The following is a 24,728-nucleotide window of genomic DNA, read 5'->3' as shown; positions in this document are numbered from 1 at the left end:
TCTTAATATCAATTAAACGGTCCTTCGAAAAATCTATTCATATTTCAATTACATCTATTTAATTTACATAATTAAGTGTGTTCATACTGTTTAACAATTTTATTTGATTACATTACACAATACAATTATTTGATTATATAAACATTTTGATTTTTCTATTATTATATTTATCATTCATTGTTTAATAATACAACATTGGTTATTGTTTATTGTGCTATATGATTTTAAGTGATTATTTTTTATTCAATCTGGTATTATACGCATACTTTTTCTTACACGTTCTTCTTCTTCAATTATTTGGATTCTATCTGTACCTGCTTCGTTATCCTTTACTGTACTTATCTATTTGTTGCTATTTCTGCTGTCTTGTATTATTGGTATAATATTATTATATTAGTTCTATTGGCAATAATATTATTACTCATTTGCGATTATTTGTGTCTCATATCAAATAGTATAATTTGTCTTATTCAATTCTAGAGCATTTATTCATTTTTCGTTGGTTTGCGTTGTTTAATTTTGACTGCATTGTCGCTTTACGTACGTTCTTACTTCTTATCTCGCAATGTTGAGCAGAATAAACACCTCCAATTCTTCGCTCCAAGCAGCACACCCTAGATTGAAACAGACACTCACATTCAAGCAGCAAGTCAATATTTTTGAACTATTATTCGTAGACGGGCAGATAAATTCGAAACCATTTTTATTGAAATTCTCACACATCGCACCGCTTCATCTCAATTTAATTCATTCAGTTTTGTTCTACTCATTCTATTCGTACTCAATCATTTTCTCATTACTTCTACTTTCTACGTTCTTCGTAATCTCGTTAACTCTAGCCTTTGGTGCCACATATCACCCTAGGGTTACTATTCAAGGTGTTAAATAATGTTTCTTTTGTTTTGGTTTTCACAATTTTATATACAGGTTCGTCTTTTGTTTGACTAAAAGGCCTTAAGATCATTTCGCGTTGGTTAAACAACATAATTTCTATGTAGACTGCTTGATTTCACCTTACTCATTCATTCATGCATTCATTCGTTTCACAGTAAGGGTTGCAAATCATCGTCTCACACTTCTCTTCATTTTAACCAACCTGCAAATAAATTTTGCTTCTTAGTTAACCGCTTCTTCAAACATTATATCAAGTGAAAACCACAACTTTGTATTAGATATGTCTCAAACCGCTCAGTTCAGTTAGCTCAGACTTTTCTAGTAAACTCTTCTTCTTCATACAACCACGTCCTATATGCAATCTTATAGGTGCTGAATTGGTTCTTCTTCTGTTACATTCTGATCGAATTCTTTGCGAACCAAATCAACTTGTGGCCTTAGAAACGATTTTCGGTAATGTTCTATAGGAGCGAGTAGAGTTGCACAAGTTTGACTTGAATGTTTGAACTTGACTTGAGTTTGACTTAATTCAAGTCAAACTCAAGTCAATCCTTCTGTCAATTAATTCAAGTCAAGTCAAACTGGTCAATGGTTAGAGGTTTGAAAATTCAAACTGTTTGTCAAACTAGTTTGAAAGAGTTTGAAAATTAATTTATTAAATAGATATACTTTTCCTCGAGATAAAAATGTTTAGTAATTTTTCAGGAACGCAACTCATAAATATTGGCAATATCATTTTAAAGTTTTCTACTTTAAAATGTATAATATTATATGTCTGAATTGCCGATATAAATGAGTCAGATTAAATAAATTATTAGAAGAATTTTTTACTAAGCAACAACATTTGTGTTTAGTTTAGTAATATTTTGTATTTTGACAACGACACCCGATTTGGGCGTCGAAAGTGTTTGAAATGTGGTGCCTACGTCGAATACATAGAATATCATGGATGGACAGAGTCAGAAAGGAGGAAGTACTAAGAAGAGCCGGTTTACAGGATAGGGAACTTAATTATGTTAAAAGTAAGACTACATACTTGGGGCACATACTACGAGGACGACGATACACTTTTCAGTAACTGATACTCGACGGAAAGATAGAGGGTAAGAGAGGACTGGGACGTAAAAAGATGTCATGGCTGCATAATCGCCAATGGACAGGAACCCACAGCTATGAAATGCTTCGCAATGCTGCTAAAAACAGAATTATGTAATCCTGACTATCTAACGTTTCACCGTCTATGCAGAAATGCACAGCATCTTAAGAAGAAGAAGAAATATGAATTTATAATTGCCAGACATTTTTGCACGTTTTATGCCTGGTTGCACCAACAGATCTTAAGCTCCAGCTTAGCTAAGCTCTACTTATAGATAGGGCCTCCTTGAGTATCACTTACGTTGCACCATAATTTTAGATTCTTACCTTTTTATCAATTATATCTATTATTATACAGGGTGTAACCAAAATACAGGTCATAAATTAAAGTACGTATTCTGGGACCAAAAATAGTTCGAATGAACCTAACTTACCTTAGTACAAATATGCACATAAAAAAAGTTACAGCCCTTTGAAGTTACAAAATCAAAATCGATTCTCTCGAATATATCGAAAACTATTGGAGATTTTTTATTGAAAATAAGCATGTGGCATTCTTATGACAGGAACATTTTAAAAAAAAATTATAGTGAAATTTGTGCACCCCCTAAAAATTTTATGGGGTTTTGTTCCCTTAAACCCCCCCAAACTTTTGTGTACGTGACAATTAATTTATTATTGTGGTACCATTACTTAAATTCAATATTTTCAAAAATTTTTTTCCTCTTAGTATTTTTTCGATAAGGCAGTTTTTATCGAGATGCGGCTTCATTTTTTAATACGTTTACATACAAAATTTATGGGGGTTTTGTGTCTTTAAACCCCATAAATGTTTATGTGTATGTTCCAATTAAACTATTACTGCGGTACCGTTAGTTTAACACAGTCTTTTTAAAATTTTTTGCCTCTTTGTATTTTTTCGATAAGGCACCTTTTATCGAGATGTGGCTTCTTTTTTAATATGGTTCAAAATATACCTAAAAATGTAAATCATAAATAAATTTTCATATCAGGAGCTTGGAGGAGTAAGGGCGAACCCGAAAAATGGTCATTTCAAAAACAGTCTCATATTTTTCACATACTTTTAAAGAATGCGTCTGTATATTATAACAGCATGTTTCGCCCTTCATACTCCTAAAATTTCGTAAGAAATAATATTCCAATCCATTCCTGTCAGAAGCTGAACTGCATAATCGTCTAGAAGAGTAAGGGCGAATCCACAGGCTTTCGCTGCGTTTCGTTCGCCCTTCTCTGTTAACGCGCCGGTGTTTCTGCAATTCTGTAGCTTAGTAGCTTTAATTGGTGAGATAGTCTTGTGTTGTATGCAGATTGCATTGTATGCAGATTGCGTTGTATGCAGATTGAATTGTATGAAGATTGCGTTGAATGCAGATGCATTGTTCTTGAGTTTTCCTGTACGATCGTGTATAAGGCGCCGGTGTTTCTGTAATTCTGTAGCTTAGTGGCTTTAGTTGGTGAGATACAGTCTTGCATTGTATGCAGATTGCGTTGTATGCAGATGCATTGTTCTTGAGTTTTTCTTTACGATCGTGTGCTTGTAGTTTTTAATCGTATTTTAAGGAAAAACCAAGGTGCATTAGCGTTTAACTTGCTTAGTTTTTTCTGATTTATTTTCAAAATGAACGCCGAGAATACGACAAGGTGGAAGCAAAAAAACACAGAACAATGGGTCGTTAACGTATGTAAAGCCAAACGAAACTGTGGTGAAGCATACGTTTCAAGAAATACAAAGAAACCTGTATCTGCGCGCACAATCGGGCTGCCTTGTAAGTGTCGTAAAACGTGTTTTGAAATGTTGGGCATGGACAATATCAATATGATTTTCAATAATTTTTGCAAATCGGCAACTACGATAGTCAAAACCAATATCTTTCAAAAGCGCTAAGTTTCAGTAACTGTAAAAATTCTTAAATTACTGGCAGAGCAAGTAGGAAGCTTCGGACCATCGGATATAGTGTTTCAATCAATGGTGAAAGAAAATGTGTTTGTCGTCATACTTTTATCAGCATCCATGGCATAAGTGAAAAAAGAGTTCGCGTTGTTTTAAACAAGCAGACCACCACAGGAACTGTGCTGAGTGATAACAGAGGGAAGTTAAGTCCAGGCAATAAAATGGGTGGGTATAGAACTCAGTTGGTCAGAGATCACATTGATTCTCTTGTTACTGTTTCCAGTCACTACAACAGAGCCAAAAGTACCTTTAGAAAATATATGCCACCGGGCTCATCAATTACTGGGGCATATGGAGCTTACACGGAATGGCTAAGAAACACATCTCCTGAAGCACTGCCTGTGACAGAGTCCTACTATCGAAATATTTTTGTAAACGAATTCAATATAGGTGTTCAGCCTCCTTCTGTTGATGAGTGTAATACTTGCTCTAAGATTAAAATTGAACTTGATGGGTTAAAAACTAGTAACTTGAAATCTCCCAGAATAATTAAATTGGATACGGACCTGAAGGTTCACTTAGCAAAGCAGAAAGCTGCTCAGCAAATGATGAAAAGCTACGAAAACAACCAGGATGAAAATATTGAAGTTGTATGTGTTGATTTACAACAAGCATTACCCACGCCTAAACTTACCTGCAACGTGCAATATTACAAAAGAAAAATGTGGACTTACAACTTAGGAATCCACAACATTAAAACAGGAACAGCCATGATGTATGTATGGGATGAAACCATCGCCAAGCGCGGATCGTGTGAAATAGCCAGTTTCCTCAGTCACTATTTGGAGAACTTTGTTAACGAGCAAGTGCGAAAAGTTATAATTTTTAGTGATAACTGTGCCGGTCAAAATAAGAACATAAACGTTGTTTTGTCTAACCTCCGCCACATTCATGTAAATCGCTTTGATCTTATTAAGCACGTTTTTTTAATGTCGGGGCATTCAATGATGGGTTGTGATCGAGATTTTGGTTCAATTAAATTAAAGATCAAAGACTGTGAGGTATTTTCAAAACAACACTATATCCATTTCATTGAACATACGAAAAAGAAGAACAAATTCCAAGTTGTTAATGTGACGAGGGAAATGGTTAAGGATTTCAGCGTTCTTCAAAAAGCAGCAACTAAATCTCAAATATTGGGAGCTAACTTCAAGGATGGCAGAATATTCGAATTTTCAACAGATTTTAAGATTGGCTTTAAAATTCAAATCGCATACAACACGGATATTTCTACAAGTGTGATACTCCAAAAGGGGAGAAAGAGACTTTATGATACCACAAATTTTAATTTAGATAATATAGAACTTCCTCTCAAATACCAGGGTGCTCTCAAGCTTACAGAAGAAAAGAAAAAGGACTTACTAGATCTTCTTGATTATGTACCCATGCCACACAAGTGTACTTTACAAGAAGCTATAAGTGGAGGAATTGGTATAAATGAAGACGAAGAAACCGTAGACGATGAAAATCAAATTGAATTCAATTAAAGCTTTCTTTGTGAATTTTATTAAAAACACTAGGGATGTTTACTTTTATAGGATAAAAAGTATTAAACCTCATTTTTTTTACTTCATAAAAATCTTGCAAAATCCTTAAGTTTTTAAGATCTACCTGAAGGATTACCATACCCTAGGAAAAGATTAGGGTGTAATGTGCATAACAGTAGAGAAACTAAATTTGCATAAAGTTTATTGTATATTGTAACTTTTAGTAGTACTTGGAGATAAACTTTCCGCTTTCAAAGGCGCCTTTTATTATTCTATTCAAAGCAATATTGTAGTGATGAGCCGATGTACCGATCGAACGTGACACCGACAAAAACTATTTAGAAAGTGAATATAAGGCATAAATAAGGATTATTATAGTAATTGTACAAGTTAATACTTTATTACATCAATTTACTATTTTAGTTGGGAACAAGCCGTAAAACTAAAATAATAATTCATAAGATTTACACGTTTTATTCACTTTGAAGATTTTTTGTCGGCATTGTAATAATACAGATTATACACCGTATCCCTCGGTAGACCGCACGCTATAGTAGAGATGCGACGATAAACCGCATAATCTAGTAGCATCACTTGTTCGCCCTTACTATTCTAACATGTTTGTAAACTTTAACTCAGTTTTCCCGAAACATCGTTTTTGCAGTTCGCCCTTACTCCTCCAAGCTCCTGATATTATGACCAAGTGTCCATAATCGTACTTAACCATATACAAATATGTGGTGGATTTGACAAATATTCAAAATATCTCGATAAAAACTGTTTATTCGAAAAAGTACTAAGAGGCAAAAAAGTTTTTAAAACATTGTGTTTAACTAATGGTACTATAATAATAATTAAATTGGAACGTATACAAAAGTTTGGGGGGGAGGGGTTTAAAGGAACAAAACCCCCATAAAATTTTTGAGGGATTTCCAAATTTCACTATAATTTTTTCTTAAGATACTACTGCCATAGTAATGCCACATGTCCATTTTCAATAAAAAAGCTCTAATAGTTTTCGATATATTGGGAAAAATCGATTTTCATTATGTAACTTCAAAGGGCTGTAACTTTTTTTATGTGCACATTTGTACTAAGGTAAGTTAGGTTCAATCAAACTATTTTTGGTCCCACAATATGTGAATCAATTTATGACCTGTATTTTTGTTACACCCTGTATATGTTATGTATTATGGTATTCTTATTGTATTGTAATAACCTGTATTATGGTATTCTTATTGTAATACTAGCTATAATACCCGGCTTCGCCCGGGAGTTGATATGAGATTACGCGGTAGTTGCAATAAAAAAATAAACTATGACGTAATAGTAAAAAAATTTATTGAAAACATTCGCTCATTTTTTACACTATTTGCTTATAAACAACGTTTTTCATTTTATTGTCTGGAGTATATATATATATATATATATATATATATATATATATATATATATATATATATATATATATATATATATATATATATATAGATTTTTCGGATTTCCTACCCTTGAGCAAGCTACATATAGCTGACCGTGAGAGAAGCATGGTTCTTTGAGGTTAATCTTATATTTTGAAGAAAGTGTTTTGATTCTTGTGTTTCCCCGGTCATGTAATGTAGAAATTCCTGTGGAGGTGCTTCCAGTGGTGGTAGTCGAATTTTTCCATTCATGCAACAGAGACCTGCTGTTTCTTTACTGAATTTTTTCGCGTGGCAAAATTGGCAAATGTTATCCATTTTTCCGATCACAACATGTTTATGATTGTAATATTTTTTCGTCGGTTCGTAGTGGAATGCTTCCTTTGTTAAATTATCTTTTAAAATTCTCGATTCTTCTATACTTTCGTTCTCTTTTCTTTCTTCATTTTTTGTGCTTCTCAGAGTTCTCATCTTAGTTCGTTGATTTTGTAAACGTGCTTCGCGCTCTTCTTCCGTTTCATTTCTTCTATGTTCTTTTTGTTTCCGCCGTTTCGCTGCAGAACTGGCAAGATCTCCTCCTTTTTTACGTCTAGGCATTGTATTCTGTAAAATATAAATTAAATAAACATTTTATAGACAAACAATTAAAAGAAAAAGAAAAACAACCATTAGAATTAATTAAAGACACTATTAATTATCTTTTCAAAAATAATTATTTTTTCAAAAATAATTAATATAAATAATTAATAATCAAACTGAGAACTTCCTTTTTCTGAAGTCGGTTAAAAATACTTACATTTGATATTTCACAATAAAGGCTCACAGACGACTTTTTTCTTCTCGGCTTCAAAATCGAGAATTAATTAAACACACTATTAAAAATACTGACACGTGATACTTCAAAATAAATGCTCACAGATAACTTCTTTCAGTTCCTTTCGCAATCGCTTTTCAAATCGAACTAACTCTGGCGAGTGATACCGGGCCCTTATATATTCAGAGAGCTAGGCTCTAGCATATTCGGAAAAGTTCGAGAGTATTTTCTTTTACACATTCTAGAATGTACTCGACATTATCGTCCGCCGTAACAAAGGCGCGAAATTTGAAAACTTAAATTTTTAAATATTTTCAGAATTAATAATTAATAATTTGAATAACTAAACTTATCTCGCTTCAACTCCAAAATATATATATTTATTATATATAATGATGATAATGATGTTAATACCGGAATATTTAAAAGTTTGGCGAAGGGGCAAAATTGGGAATATTTAAAAATTTGGTGGAGGAGCCAGGTCTAGTGCTAGCCAAGCTTGCTAGGAAAAGCCCTTATATCTTTAAAAATACGCCCTTTAAGTTAAAACGGGAACTTACTTGTTCGAGCGGGGATAAAGGGCTATTGCACTATATAAGTCCCTTTATCGTATCGGGAATCCTTTTTAAGTTTTATCGGCACACACATTTTATCAACTTAGTTTTATTATATATAATGATATTATAATTATATTATATTAATTCTTATGGTATTCTCGACTTAAGCTTTTGCTGTGTTTCATAGATTATAACAAGGCCTTTGATAAAGTGCGGCATGATCATCTAATCAGACTCCTGGCAGAAAAGAATTTAGATAAACGAGACATCCGACTAATAGCAAATATGTACTACAATCAGAAAGCAGTAGTGAGAGTAGAGAATAATACCACTGAAGAAATTGAAATAAAGCGAGGTGTGAGACAAGGGTGTATACTGTCACCAACCCTGTTTGATCTCTATTCCTAAGACGTAATGAATAGAACACTCTCTGAGCAATCCATAGGTATTAAAATAAATGGTGTTAGATTAAACAATCTGAGATTTGCCGACGACACCGTTCTGATCGCAGAAACACTTGAAGAGCTACAGACATTGGTGAATAAGATAGCAGACTGCAGCGAAGAATATGGACTATCTTTGAACATAAAGAAAACTAAATTTATGGTAATATCGAAATCAACACGAAATGTCCAAAATTTATATTTACACAATGAAATTATCGATCGAGTTAGCAAATACAAATATTTAGGTACTTTTATAAATGAAGACAACGATAGCTCAGCAGAAATCAAAATAAGAATAGAAAAAGCCAGATCCATATTCACTAAAATGAAGAGAGTGTTCTGTGGAAGAGATTTGAGCCTTGAAATGAAACTTCGCCTGATGAGATGTTACGTACTTTCTGTGCTGTTCTACGGAATGGAGTCGTGGATGCTGAAAAAGATTGATACCAAAAAATTATAGGCATTTGAACTGTGGATGTATCTCAGAATCTTGAGAATATAATGGACGGAGAGAGCCACAAACGTCGAGGTCTTGAGAAGAATGAATAAAGAAAAGGAAGTCATATTATTTACGATCAAAAAACGAAAACTGCAATACTTAGGACACATTACAAGAGGCGAAAGATATGAACTGCTTCGAATAATTATGCAAGGGAAGATAGCAGGAAATAAAAGGTCCATAGGAAGAAGACGAAACTCCTGGCTAAAGATTCTACGGGAATGGTATAGCTGTAGCAACAACGAATTGTTTCGGTCAGCGGTTTCGAAAATACGTATAGCCCTGATGATCGCCAACCTCCGGAACGAAGGTGGCACTTGAAGAAGAAGAAGACTTAAGCTTAAGATCTGTTGGTGCAACCGGGTATTATTTATCACAAACTATTAGTTGATAATGATAGATTTAAATTAAATATTAATAACTAAAATTTATCGTCAAAATTTTCAACAAAATAAAAAATACCTGGATAAATTAGGTATTTTTGTTTTAAATTAAATAATTATAGAATACAGACAGGACAAAATGAAATTGAAGTCGTATCAAAATTTATGCTTATATTTAAGAAAATGACATACATATCTTTATTATTTTCTCATTTTTTTCCTTGCAGAACACACATTGCATTTTTTTAGCTATTATTGTATTAAAATTTCACTTTCACTAACAAGAAACACGACTTTAAACTCAAACAGTGACTGGCCCATTTTAAATACATGTGCGGGCAATATGCCTTCCCGCATTTGTCGAAACTTGGGTAAAAATGGGTACCTGTCAGTAAAAGGTTCTTTGATATTTTACAGTATTTGTTGCTTTATTGTTGTAACTCTAATAAAAAAATCCTACTATTCTTTATTCTATTATGAAAACGAATTTTCAGAACGATGGTCCAGAAATACACTTTGGTAGTTGTATATTTGTTAGATGACTAATAAAACTACTGCCATTAAGAGTATAAAGTACCTGGTATATATAGTTATAGGAATCGTTACAAATAGTCAAAAATAATGAAAATTTACGTCACTGCTAAATACATATTATTTTTAAGCTTTTAAATCCATCTGGCTGGTGACTAAAACCGAATTAAGTCTGGTAATGCACTTATTTTTGTACATATACAAATATTATAATATTAAAATTATAGACCTACAAAAATAATTATTAATTGTTTATTTAAATTTTACCATTAAATATATTTTTCATAATTCATTTGTTACTTTCTTAAGTTGAAATTTTGAACAAGTACTTAAGACTTGCATAGAAGTCACCTGTTGCAAGAAAGCGGAGGGTTAGCAGCATCAGTACAGTAGAACCTCGATTATCCGTCAGGGCACCGGACCAAGGGTATGACGGATAATCGAAAAGACGGTTAACAGAACATTAAAAAAAATTGAGAATTCATAGTACAACTCTCAAATTTCATTTGTATGGTTTGTTTGACAATATAAGAGGGATTTGTGTTCATACAATCGAATCAATCAATCAATTTAAAATATTCTGAAATCTGTATTTGTTTTACTGTTGCTTCACATTTTGCGACGGCTGAATTTCTTAATCGGCATAAGATCATGCAATCTACTTTATCGGCTTCTTCTTGTTGAGAATACCACTCAATGAATTATTGCATATGCGATGCAGTTTCTCTAGATTATTAACGCATCTTTGTCAGTTACAATAGGTGCATCAACATATCTACAGTCAAATTCCAAGTCTGTGTCAGCTTCTGAATCGGTTTGGTCCGCCTTTGCTGCCATTTCAACAATTTTTTATCTATTAGCAATGGATAGCCGTTTGTGTCCTCATCACAAATCAAATTAACTTTTTTTTTATTTTTTTACATTAAAATTTTTGCTTATGTAGTCAATACAACTTCTGTATGTGCCCTGACGGTTAACAGAGGTGACTCCAAATCTTCGATAGACATTCTACAGAAATTTGTAACTTGGAATAAATTGTCAGTCATTAAATCACTTAACAAGGCATCGCCTCCTCCTTCTTTTCCCTTTTGTAACAAACTCGAACAGCACACTCTCTTCTTCCTTTTTTTTTTCGGCAAGTCCTGCAATAACTATAAAACTAGCAACGCTAACAATTATATCTTCACCTGTATCCTACATTGGTTCGACAACATAGTAAATATAAGATACACATCATAGTAAATATAAGTATATAATATTAGATTAGAATAAACATAATATTAGATTTTATTATTCTGTGGTCCTACTTTGTAGCGAACGAATAACCAAGCGAACACCTACGAATTCGTTCCTTCGTTCGTTCGTTCGTGTTCGCTTTGATTTAAATGCACCTTCAGATGTTTTAAAGAACTACATAGTTCCACTATGTCATTTTTATAACACTGTTTTTATTTTTACATAATGTGCACTTTGCAATTTTCATTGTTTTGGAATCGCCTGCCAAAACATTAAATAAATCAGTATACCTACATATTTATTTTTCTTGTTAATTAATTCTGCTTCGTCTACAGATTTTTTTCTCTTAATTGTTGCAGTGGGGAAATTTTCAAAATCATACTCACTTTGTTCTGGTACGTATTCTGAGCGTAAAAAAGTTCAGGTTCAGACATTATTGCACAAAGCACACCTTTCAAAACTAACGTATTACAACAAACAAGCAAAGCGTATGCTTCTAAATATGAATATAACCTATAACCAATATAACTAATTTGCGGACTAGCAGAGTACAGGTAGCAGTGTAGCAGAAAACCAAATCCGCAGAACAGACAACATAGATGAAAAATTGAAGTATATAAACACTATAATAAGAACTACGGGAAAGAAACACCTAACCAAATCTACAAAGAATCATAAGGTGTGGATGACACCAGACATACTAGAACTAATGGATGAAAAACGCAAATTGAAGAATAATTCAGAAAAATACAGAGAGGTTGATAAGAACATAAAGCAAATAATAAAGAAGGCCAAAGAATCATAGATTAAAGAACAATGTGTAGAAATGGAAGACTATGAAAGAAAGTATGACACATTCAATATACATAAAAAAGTAAAAGAACTGACAGGAACCCAAAGAAGACATGAAATAAGTTTGCTTAAGGACAAAGACGGAAATATTATTCTAGACTTAACAGAAAAAATTAATAGATGGAGTGAATACATAAGAGAATTGTTTGAGGGCAACATAAATAACATTGTCAAGGTAAATGGTGTAACGGGACCTGAAATCCTAACATGTGAAGTAGAAATGGCACTGAGAAATTCCAAAACTGGAAAGGCAAATGGACCCGATGGGGTTCCTACTGAATTACTAAAGCTCTTGAATGATGAATCAATAGGTATAATATTGCACTTATTTAACACAGTATACAATACTGGTATTATACCTCAAGAGTGGCTGCTGTCTACATTCGTTACACTGCCAAAAAAATCCAATGCAAAAGAATGTTCAGAACATCGAACAATATCTTTAATGAGCCATCTACTAAAGATATTTCTAAAAATCATCCACAACCGAGTTTATCAAAAGTTGGAGTCAGATATTAGTAATACACAGATGGGGTTCAGAAAAGGACTAGGTACTCGAGAAGCTCTCTTCGGTTTGAATGTTCTTACACAAAGATACCTAGACATTAATCAAGAAGTAGATGCATGTTTTATCGATTTTGAAAAAGCGTTTGACAGAGTACGCCACGATAGGGTAAGAGACATTCTTGAAAGAAAAAACATAGATAATAAAGATCTGCGAATAATTCTCAACTTATATTGGAATCAGAAAGCTAACATCAAAATAGAAAATGAGATAGAATAGAATAGAATAGAATAGCATACTTTATTTGTCCTGCAAGATCATTTACATGATATAGGATACGTCAGTTTAAAATACAAATACATATATGCATATATAAAATATTACTTTTTTTTTTTTTTTTATTTAATGTTGTAATATTTACAATCTGTCCTCAACTGAGAACAATAGGTAAATTATTTGACAAAAATTTAAAATTTTGACCTGTAGAGGGAGATCCAGTGATCACCCTCTTTACATAAATTAAATTAAAACAAATTAAAATAAGTTTAGTTATCACAGATTATTCGAATCTTCTTGCTAGATCCACTACTTTGAATCTCTTCAGGCGTCGTACATCATTGTGGTCATCAGTAAGGTTGCTGGCTAACTCATTTGGATGAGATTCTAGTCTCTTGGAATATTTTTTGTAATATTCCGTTATTACTGTTTTTATGGATGGCACATTGAGGTCTTGCTCTATCACATAGTTTGGCACGTACCAAGGGGCATTCAGCATTGTTCTAAGGACTTTGTTCTGGAATCTCTGCAATATTTCTAGGTTAGTTTGACTGGCTGTCCCCCAAAGTTGGATACCATAGGTCCACACTGGTTTTAATATAGTTTTATATATCAGCAGTTTGTTTTCAAGTGATAGTTGAGATTTACGACCGATGATCCAGTACATTTCTCGAAATTTTATTCCTAGTTGTTTTCTTTTTGTAAAAATGTGTTTTTGCCAAGTTAATCTCCTATCAAGATGGATTCCTAGGTACTTGACAGTATCGGTTTGTGGGAGTTGAGTTTCATTTAGTGTTACAGATGGACATGTTTGTCTTCTCATGGTGAAGGTTACAAAATATTACTTAAAAATTATTATAAAATAAAATACAAACAGTACATAGAATTAATTATTTACATCACCCATATATTCGCTTACACTATAGAAACAATTTTGCAATAGGTACGATTTTAGTTTGCCTCGAAATTTATGTATGTTTATTTCAGATCTAATACCATTGAAAAGATGATTGAAAAGTCTTATACCCATATAATACTGGGATATCAAAAGCAATAGAAATACGTAGAGGAGTAAGACAGGGATGCATTTTGTCACCACTGCTATTTAATGTATATAGTGAAAGCATCTGTCAGGAAGCCCTTTTGCAAGCAAATGAAGGAATCGTAATCAATGGAGAGGTTGTAAATAATATTGGATACGCAGACGACACTGTACTAGTTGCAAGAACAGTAGAAGAATTACAACGATTACTTACAAACATAAATATTACTTGCAACAATTATGGCATAAACATTAATATCAAAAAAACCAAGTATATGGTCTTCAGTAACATCATGACACAACCAGCATATATTAGGATAAACGGCATTCAAATTGAAAAAGTATCAAGTTACAAATACTTAGGAACTTTAATAAACGAAACTGGAGACGAAAACAATAAAATAAAAAGACGTATCGAAATTGCCAGGGCCACCTTCATAAAGATGAGAAAATTCTTCTGCAACAGAGATATAAGCATCACTCTACGATTAAGAATGCTAAGAGGCTACGTATTTAACACGCTATTATACGGTGTAGAGGCCTGGACTCTCAAACAGAACGACATAAAGAATATTGAAAGTTTCGAGATGTGGTGCTACCGTCAAATGCTGAAGATAAGTTGGGTTGAAAGAATCACAAATCTTGAAGTAATACGAAGGATAGAAAGAGACCCAGAAATTTTATTAACGATAAAACGAAGAAAACTCGAGTATTTGGGTCACCTGATGAGAGGTCATAAATGCGCATTACTTCAAAATATAATGCAAGGAAAAATAGAAGGAAAACGGAATCCAGGCCGTAGAAGAATGTCATGGATGCGGAATTTGAGAGAGTGGTTTGGCTGCACCACTAATAAACTTTTTAGGTCAGCTGTAAACAAAGTCAGGGTAGCCTTGATGATTTCCATCTCTGATAGGAGTAGCACAAGAAGAAGAAGAAGAGTACAGGTTCAGATCTGTCCAAATAAGTCAAAACAAAAGGCGGTATGCTGTCAATTAGAATTAAAAATAAACACGTTGCACAATATGATATTCAAACTTCAAACTGTTTGAAGAAGTTTGATTTCAAGTCAAACCTAAAGATATCGAAATCAAGTCAAGTCAAACTTTTTTACAAAAAAAGTTTGGTTTTCAAGTCAAGTCAAGTTTGTTGAAAAAAAATCAAACTAGTTTGACTTGATGCATCTCTAGGAGCGAGTCTCTACGGCTCTTTCAATTTCTTTTTACTTCACATTTACACTTGCTTTTTGCACTTTGCTTCTACAAAGGTTTCAGAAAGTCGAAAACATATCTAAATCTGCAGTTTTTGTCCCAGCACAATCAAGTTTATGAGGATATTCTCTAAGCTATTTATTTACTTTATTTACAATAGACAACACGAAGGTTTTATGGTACTCTATAATTTCGACAACATAATTCTCATTATTTTCTTTTCGATACATACTCACTTACTTTCCGGCATATAGTCGTTTTGTATGCTAGGAAACCCTTTCAGGAAATCTCATAGAGAAACATGTCGGGTCTAAGAATCATTTTAGTTCTTCCCTGCATATGACACCGTTTCCTGAATATGATTTTAAGGTGTTGTTCTGAAGCTATTTTCTTGTGGCATTTTTATAATCAAGTATATTCAAATGGGAAATAAGCCACAATTTTACCTAAAAATGATTTTATTAACGTTTCGACGCCCAAGTCGGGTGTCGTTGTCAAAATACAAAATAATACTAAATAAACAAAAATGTTGTTGCTTAGTAAATAATTCTTCTAATAATTTATTTAATCTGACTCATTTATATCGGCAATTCAGACACGTATTATACATTTTAAAGTAGACGACTTTAAAATGATATTGCCAATATCTACTTTAAAATGTATAATACGTGTCTGAATTGCCGATATAAATGAGTCAGATTAAATAAATTATTAGAAGAATTATTTACTAAGCAACAACATTTTTGTTTATTTAGTATTATTTTGTATTTTGACAACGACACCCGACTTGGGCGTCGAAACGTTAATAAAATCATTTTTAGGTAAAATTGTGGCTTATTTCCCATTTGAATACTTATACATGATTTTAAGGTGTCCACTTACTTAGTTACTTAATTACTTATTTACACAGCTCCTTGCGCAGCTTTTTATACAACAAATTATTAAATTCGTTACTTACATCCAAAATTCATTCTCGCTTCGACGTTCATCTACGTAATATGACGTTCGAGGTGTGTCTCTACATACCACTCTTATACTAGTCCTCAAAGGGCATTTCCTCTGTTACTTAATTTTCGATATTTTCATTACTTCTTCATCTGCAACATAAATCAAAGGTATCGATAAATTAACGTTAACAAGGAATTTTGGAACTATTCGAGAGTTCTCTGGAGATCGGATCCTTGTAAACCGCTCCAAGAATATTCTTCACGTGTCTGCATCAAGTCACGTCTTCATATTTTCTTACTTTACAAAACTCCAAGAGTTTTCGTTTATTATAGAGAATATTCTCCACGTGTCTGCATCAAGTCACGTCTTCATATTTTCTTACTTTATAAAACTCCAAGAGTTTTCGTTTACTACAGGATCACATTCTCCTACGGCGTCACTAACACTATCGCTACTTTCTACATTCATGACGGTTTGCTAGGAAGTGATTCTCTTTCATCTACTCGCTCTCTACAGTTAGAGCTTATTCAGCTTCTAAAGCTCGATGATTCGCAGCAAGCAACCATCTAAATCTACCCCGGGGTACTCAGCGACTTTGGTTCAGATAATTTGACACTTTTCTCTTTTCGTTTGCCAAGGAGGAATTCGTCCATTATCAAGGTACTTTCCTGGAATGGAGCCGTACGACTGACGTCTTTTCTTTTTTTTTTATCCTCTTGGCTTATTTCTCAGTGTCTTTTACTGGCCAAATGTCTGCTACAAAAATATTATTTATATTAACATGTCAGATTGTACTTGTATGTGCCAAATTTCTAGTGTCCTCTTTTACATGATCACCAATAGCAGGGTTGGAGCTCTTGGCACTCATAATGTCCATGTCACATTTTGTCAACGTGTTTTTCGTCCAATCTTCACGTTTGGTCAAATTTCACAATTGTTTACTTAGCTTAATTATTTTCTTGCCAATCATAAGCCACATACAAGGACTGATCTCATGTTTTTCTCGGCATTAAATGCCATCTCATCAAAACCTCGCAGCTTGTGTTAGTCGTGGTTGGTCACCGGCACAACTGTTACAGGTTCTCCCTACAATTGGCAGTTTTCTACCGTGGTCCACGTCGAAATATCACTTTATTATTACTTATCGGCTATCGTCGAACACTTTCTTTCTAATACCTACGACGTCTCGTAGAGCTTTCGACGCGGTTCTTCTTCTTTCTTTCGCATCCCACGGTTATCTGTCAATCAATAGGAATTTATATAGGAAAAAATGGTCTTATTTTGACAATCGATTGGATCAGATATCTTTTTCGGTTAACGGCATCCGACGCGCTTGTTCATCCATGTATGGCAACCTCAGACGTTCGGTGGTCAAAATACGCCCACAGCTTATCTGGCAATCAATATTTCGTCCTTACGGTATTATCCTGACAATCGATTGGATCAGATATCTTTTTCGGTTAACGGCGTCCGACGCGCTTGTTCATCCATGCATGGCAACCTCAGACGTTCGGTGGTCAAGGTATGCTTACGGAGTCATATTTCGTTTTCAGTGCATTCCTGTACTCCTCTTTCATTACTTTTCTTTTATTACTATTCTTTTATTACTTTTACTATTCTAACTCTTTTACTAATTTTACTATTCTATATCTTTTACCATTTTTTTATTCTATCTCTTTACTACGTTATATTCTATCTCTTCATGTTCATCTTTATACTTATACTTCCAATCGTTCTTAAAAACATTCGTTTTTGGAGGGGGAGAATGTTTGGGAAAGTATGCAACGTATTTTAGTATTTTAGTTTATTAGTTTTTTATAGTTAAGCATATGACTACTTAATTGTGTAATAGCAAATACCCTCTTAGTTTTCTTATAATAAATATTATTGTGTTTTCAATTTATCAGTCACAGGCAAAATGAAAATTAAATTAATTTTTTTTATTTTATAACGTGGGCACATAAATTTGATACACCCTCTATATTGAGCTGTAAATATTTATTAGAATTTAGTTTGGATGTAAGTGGATTTCTCTTTTAATGAGCTTTCCGATGAACCATTAAAGACTTTTGTGAATAATTAAAGTGAAAAGGACGATGTATTTAGATTTAAAATGGAAATAGATTGTTTATTACGAGAACTATAGAACCCCCAGCTAGATGTAATTATCATTTTCGAGAAAAGTGGTTTTAATAGAAAGTTTGGAATTTTAATATCTGTTTCAACACGAGTAAATGTTGTATAGGGTTCCCCGAAAATAATTAGGATGGTCGGAATAATTTTGAAAATGACTGTTTTGTTTGTCGAATGGAAAAGTCGATGTTTCGGATTCTTGGCAATGTGGAAGGGGAAAAGTAGTTGGAATGATTGAGAGAGTTTGAAAAAGAAGTCACTATGTTTTTGGCATCGCTGAAGAGCAGTTCGACGTTTTCGTGGATAGATAGTTAGCAAGAACCAGCGGCTGTTTGATAGTGGAGAATAGTGTTGAAAAGTGGAACGAGAGACAGATCAAATTGAGACGAAATACCTCTTTGATTCTGTATTATTGTGAGAAGGAGAGCAGAGAATTTTTGGAGTTTTGTTTGAATCGAGTACGTGTCAAAAGAGGCCCGGCTTGTTTGGAGAATTGGTGCTGGTATGCTGATAGTTTTGAAGCTGGAGAACGGAGAGGGTTTTGACATAGTCAACGAGGGAGAGCTGTTTTTGGGTCACGAGAAGACATCAGAGTGATTGAAGCAAAAGGTCAGTCAACTTATGTGAAAGATATTTTTATGTTCGGAAACTAAAATTTTGAGTAAAAAGCATATGAATTAAAATTACAATATTTCTAAAAGTAAATAGGAAGTATAGCTAATCTTGCGAATACATAATTTGGTTTTGTTTATTTTGTTCTACCAAAGTCATCGGGAACAAACCGATAAATAATTTTTAACTAGAATAAAATTAAATGGTAGAAATTTCATTCGGACATCTGTGTCCACAGATTTTAGATTTGATAGATTTTAGAGCATCGATTTTGATAAATAAAAGACAATTCTGTAATTTTATTTTAATATTTTGCTTTATTTCTTTTCCTTAGTTTATCCCGATTAGGATCAACTAAGAGATACTGAACCCACGAGAGAAGATAAGTATAACGTGAGATAATTTGGATTTTTTTTTTTAAAATAAAAAGGCACCCTGAGATTTTTTATTCATTTTTTATGTATGATTTGCGACAATTAAATAATTAATCAAATAAATAATAATTAATATAAAATTAATAAAAAGCAGATCATAACAACATGGCGAGCCAACGTAGGACATTAAAGTATCTCTGGTTGTGAATTTGAGGGGAATAGGAAACGGAAAAACAGGTGAAAGAAAATTTATTTGCCCGTCGGAAAAAGTTGATATATTTAAAATTTTTGAAATATTTGTTTGACTTAATTTTTTTTTATCTAAACATTTAAAAATTTGTGGGATAAATTGATTATATTTGGGGAGAGAAAAATTTTCGTCTCGACAGCATACAAGGTATTTTCGGATTTCATATTAGGCGGGGATAAATTTTAAATACATGTCGATAACAACCAGAAGCAAAAGCAAAGAAAACAAAAAATAAGAAGAACATTTCGAACAAAAAGAACATATAGAACAAGAAGACATTTTCGAAACAACAATCATGGCATCAGAACAACAAGAATTATCAGGAATAGATAAATTATTACAACTAATGCAACTCCAGTCACAAAAACTGGATAAAATGGATGAAACACAACATAAAATGCAAGAAAATCAGGAAGAAACAAAACGAGGAATGGAAGAAACATCAAAGAAAATGGATAAAGTGGATCAAAAAATGGATGAATCACAACGAGTAATGAAAGAAAATCAGGAGGAAACAAAACAAGCAATAGAAGAGAACAATAAGAAAATAGAGGAACGCATAGAAAAGTATGAAAAGGAAATAAAAGGATGTTTGACAACAATGAAAAACAGATAGAAGAACAAGAAATGAGAATGAAGGATCACATGAAAGAACAAGAAATGAAAATTCATAATAGAATGGAGGAGTTAACAAATTGCCAGAAAAAGGAACTAGAAAATTTGGAAAATAAGTTGGAAAACGCATTACAAGAGGACAGACGAGAAATATAAAGACAAATGGAGGAAATTAAGAATCAACAGAATTTCGGAGAAAGAAGAGAAACGATTATCCATAGTACAGAGGATGTGAAAATAAGATTTGGCGGGGATGTAAAAAAATTACACTCAGTAATTTTCATAAACAATTTAAAAAAGAAAATACGACACATCGGTAACTTCGAGACAGCCAAAGAAACGTTAAGGAACCATCTTAAAGATGAGGCAAGTTTATGGTTCGATAGCAAAGACGAAGAATTGGACAATTGGCATAAATTCGAACAAAAGTTCCTGAGTTATTTCTGGGGAAAAATACAACAGCTAGAAATAAACAAGGAATTGCAAAATGGGAGGTACCATGATAGAATGGGTATTTCAGAGATAACATATGCACTACAATTATATAATAATGCAAAACATCTACAGTACAATTATTCATCTGAGCAGCTAGTAGAACTGATAGCCAGACATTTTGAAGATACCTTAGAAGATCACATAACTCTACAAAACTACAAAGATATCGACAGTTTGTGCCAATTCTTGCAAATACGAGAAGCAAAAATGAGAGAAAGAGAAATAAGAAGATCGCAAGATAATTATAGACAACGCGAAAATCGAGACTATAGAGATAGAAGACAGAACTTTAGGAGAGATTATACAAGAAGAGAAAACGAAAATAGAGACAACGGAAGAGGAAACTATGAACAAAGAAATCGGCAATGGAACGAAGACAGATATCGAGAAAACCAGAATAGAAATAACACCCGCACAAATCAAGAAGACAGAAATGATAATAGAAGGAATGAACAGGAAAATCGGGGAAACCGATACGGGTCCGACAGACAAAGAGAAAACAGAAGAGCGGTAAACAACACGCAAATATATGAATATGAGGATGAGAGACAAAGCGACGGAAGAAGAAGCGAAGAAGAACAGCAAGCGTTTTTTCACGAAAGCGCTCACTAAAAACAAAAGAACAAACAGGAATTTTTTGTCACCCGAAGGAATTTATTAAATTAGCAGGAAATAATGATAATGGAATTGGATCTAATTTAAAATTTGTAGATGGTTTTATCAATGAGAAACCGATTAAAATTATGATTGATACTGGTTCAGAAATTACTTTGATTAACAGGAAATTAATACAAGAGGTTGATTTGACGAATTTGATTTACAAAATTTCCAGGGTAAGTTTAGTGGGCGCAAATAAACGGACTTTGGCAACAATAAATGAAGGAATACGAATAAAGGTTCGATTGGGGAAGAAATTTTATGCACTACAATGTGTTATAATGCCAAACATGATGCATGATATGATCGTAGGAGTGGATGAATTGTCAGAAAAATATGTGGTGATAGATTTCAAAAATAACACGATGAAAATCACACATGGAAAAGAAGAAGAACCGAACATTCTGAAAATGGACAAGGAACATGAGAAACGAAAAAAGGAAAATGTAGACAAAAAACAAACGGTGGAAATGAATTTGGCAATGAAGCAAGGACAGAGAAGAAAGAGGAGAAAGCAACAGAAGATAAATAAAAACAATGAAGCCTGGGATTCCTCGAAAAAGGAGATGAGCCCAGAAGAAGAAAAAGAAGAAAAAAGAGTGACAAAGGAAATTGACGATTGGAATTCCTCGAAAAAGAGATGAGTCCAGAAGAAGAAAAAGAAGAAAGAAGATTGATAAAAGAAAATGAAGATTGGGATTCCTCGAAAAAAGAGATGAGCCCAGAAGAAGAAAAAGAAGAAAGAAGATGGATAAAAGAAAATGAAGATTGGGATTCCTCGAAAAAAGAGATGAGCCCAGAAGAAGAAAAAGAAGAAAGAAGATTGACAAAAGAAAATGAAGATTGGGATTCCTCGAAAAAAGAGATGAGCCCAGAAAAAGAAAAGAAAGAAAAAAGATTGACACAGGAAAATGAAGCTTGGGATTCCTCAAAAGAAGAGATGAGCCCAGAAAAAGAAAAGGAAGAAAAAAGATTGACACAGGAAAATGAAGCTTGGGATTCCTCAAAAGATGAGATGAGAGTAGTGGGTGGGGGCGGTAAAGCGTGGGAAAATTTTGTAGAGCATGGGAAAATTTCTGAATTTGGCCCACCCCAAATTTTGGCAATTGGCCCACCCCCAAATTTTATGTGGGAAAATTTCTCTTACCTTAGTTAGACCAACCTGATTGCATGCCCACTAGTTTTTAACCAAATGTTTGTTTAATTATTATTTATTATTACTCCAGCGAAGTAAGGTTTTTGTCGGGACACTTGAGCAGCCAGGTTGCAAATGGGTTTTTTGGGTACTATATACCTAATACATTATACATACAAAAATGCCCGTCACAGTTCGGACGAGAATTTTAGTTATTAACAAATGAGGGTCAAAAATGGCAGTTTTTTTGTTTAAATCGCTACATGTAAAAATAGGATAATTAAATATCTTATTTATAGTATTTTTCTTTTAGTAGATGAGCCAATGTTTAAAACGGCACTTTTTTAATTTTGGTCCGATCATTTGTTGCTTCGAAAATTGCAAAATAAAACTAAAATTTCGAAAATAAAAAATTTGCTATAACTTTCGCGAAAGTGACCTTACGACTTTTATATTTCACAAACAGTTGAGTCGAAGGGTCCAAATACTGCACAAAAAATTATAAGACGATTCGTCAATTAGTTTAAATTTTATTCAATTTGTTTATCCCAAAGAGCTTTTTTTTGTAATGTTTTTGTTCAGAAAATAATAATTATTTAGAAATTCTGTGAAAACCACATGAAAGAACAATAGTCTTGTTTTCAACTTATTGAAGAAAATCATTAAATAGCAATTTTTGTCACTACGAAAACATTTTACAAAAGTAGAGTCATTTTTGGCTTGAAAACAATTTGAATAGATTTGTTAATATTGACTGTAGAGTAAATTTACCTTGGAATTTCAAAAGCTGGCATTTTTACACAAAATTTAAAAAAAAAACTTTTCGCCTATGTTAATTACGGTCAAAGTTAGCCACTTTTATTATTTAATTCACAGTTACTTCAATATACATAAAATTCTCCTGTAACAGTGTTTGTTACCATACTACTCCGAAACGGCTTGGCCAATTTTTATGAAATTTTACAAGTGTATCCTATGGGACTGAGGATAGGTTTTAATCTATTTTTCATATCCATAAGTTATAAGGGGGGTTGCCCCCCTGACATTTTCTTTTATTTTTTTGGACAAAATTGTCTATCGTAATTTTATATGATGTAGGATTAAAAAATACATACAACCCTTAATTTACACTTTTCCATCACCAACCCCTATTTGTTAATACCCATCTATATATTTACATCTATAAAATTCTCCTGTCACAGTGTTAGTTGTCATACTCCTCCGAGACCGCTTGACCGATTTTTATGAAATTATATATGTGTATTCGGTAGGTCTTAGAATCGGTCGTAATCTATTTTTCATATCCCTGAGTGATAAGGGTAACTCCCCCTAACATTTTGAAATGTTAGGTGGGGTTTTACGTACATAACGTACTCTACAAGACTACGAGTACATACAATTTTAAAAAATTATGATTAAAATCCATCAACAAGCTCTGGAGATTTTAATCGCAGGATATGTTTAAAGAATCAATTTCATTTTTTGAGTGTACGGATTTTAATAATTCATTTCCACCGACCACAAATCGATTTCGTTAGAACGTTATTTTTAAAGCTTTATTAACAACTCTGTTGAAGTTTAAAGTTTACTCAAACTTTTACACATAAACTATATATCTTTATCTTCGAAATGGCGCTAGTTGGGTTGCTTAATTGTTATAAACAAAGTAGCTGTGAATTAAATAAAAAAAGTGGCTAACTTTGACTGTAATTAACTTAGGCAAAAAGTGTTTTTTCAAAATTGGTATAAAAATACCAGCTTTTTAAATCCTAAAGTAGTTTTAATCTACAGTCAATATTAGCAAAGTTATTCAAATTGTTTATGAACTAAAAATGACCCTACTTTAGTAAAATGTTTTCGGAATGATAGAAATGACTTTTTAATAATTTTTTTTTAATATTTTGAAATCATGACTTTTCTTCTTTCATGTGGTTTTCACAGAATTGCTATTACATTACTATTTTCTGAACAATATTATTGCGAAAAAAAAGCTCATTGGGATAAACAAATTGAATAAAATTTAAACTAATTGACGAATCGTCTTAAAATTTTTTGTGCATTATGTAGACTGTTTGTCTCAACTTTTCAAGCAATATGAAAGTCTTAAGGTCATTTTCACAAAAGTTATAGCAATTTTTTTATTTTCGAAATTTTAGTCTTATTTTACAATTTCTGAAGCAACAAATGATCGAACCGAAATTTAAAAACTGCCGTTTTAAACCTTGGCTCTTCTACTACGAGAATAACAGTATAAATAAGATATTTAATTACCCTATTTTTACCCGTAG

At 32.9% G+C, this 24,728-nt stretch overlaps 2 protein-coding genes across 3 annotated transcripts in view; one reads left to right on the top strand and one right to left on the bottom strand.

Moving 5' to 3' along the window:
* The window catches only part of LOC126884930 (protein twisted gastrulation-like), a 489,408-nt gene that overhangs the window by 329,851 nt on the left and 134,829 nt on the right, over window positions 1-24,728 (top strand). The gene's annotated exons all lie outside the window — the stretch shown is intronic.
* Window positions 6,691-7,961, bottom strand: LOC126884933 (uncharacterized). Its single transcript, XM_050651287.1, has 2 exons — window positions 7,666-7,961; window positions 6,691-7,472 (listed from the first exon to the last, which is right to left on the bottom strand). The coding sequence occupies exon 2, from the start codon at window positions 7,464-7,466 to the stop codon at window positions 6,969-6,971; it is 498 nt and encodes a 165-aa protein (XP_050507244.1). The 5' UTR covers window positions 7,467-7,472; window positions 7,666-7,961; the 3' UTR covers window positions 6,691-6,968.

Source organism: Diabrotica virgifera, chromosome 5 (genome assembly GCF_917563875.1).
Source record: "Diabrotica virgifera virgifera chromosome 5, PGI_DIABVI_V3a".
Classification (NCBI taxonomy): Eukaryota; Metazoa; Arthropoda; class Insecta; order Coleoptera; family Chrysomelidae; genus Diabrotica; species Diabrotica virgifera.
This window is presented reverse-complemented; position numbering and strand designations above follow the sequence as displayed.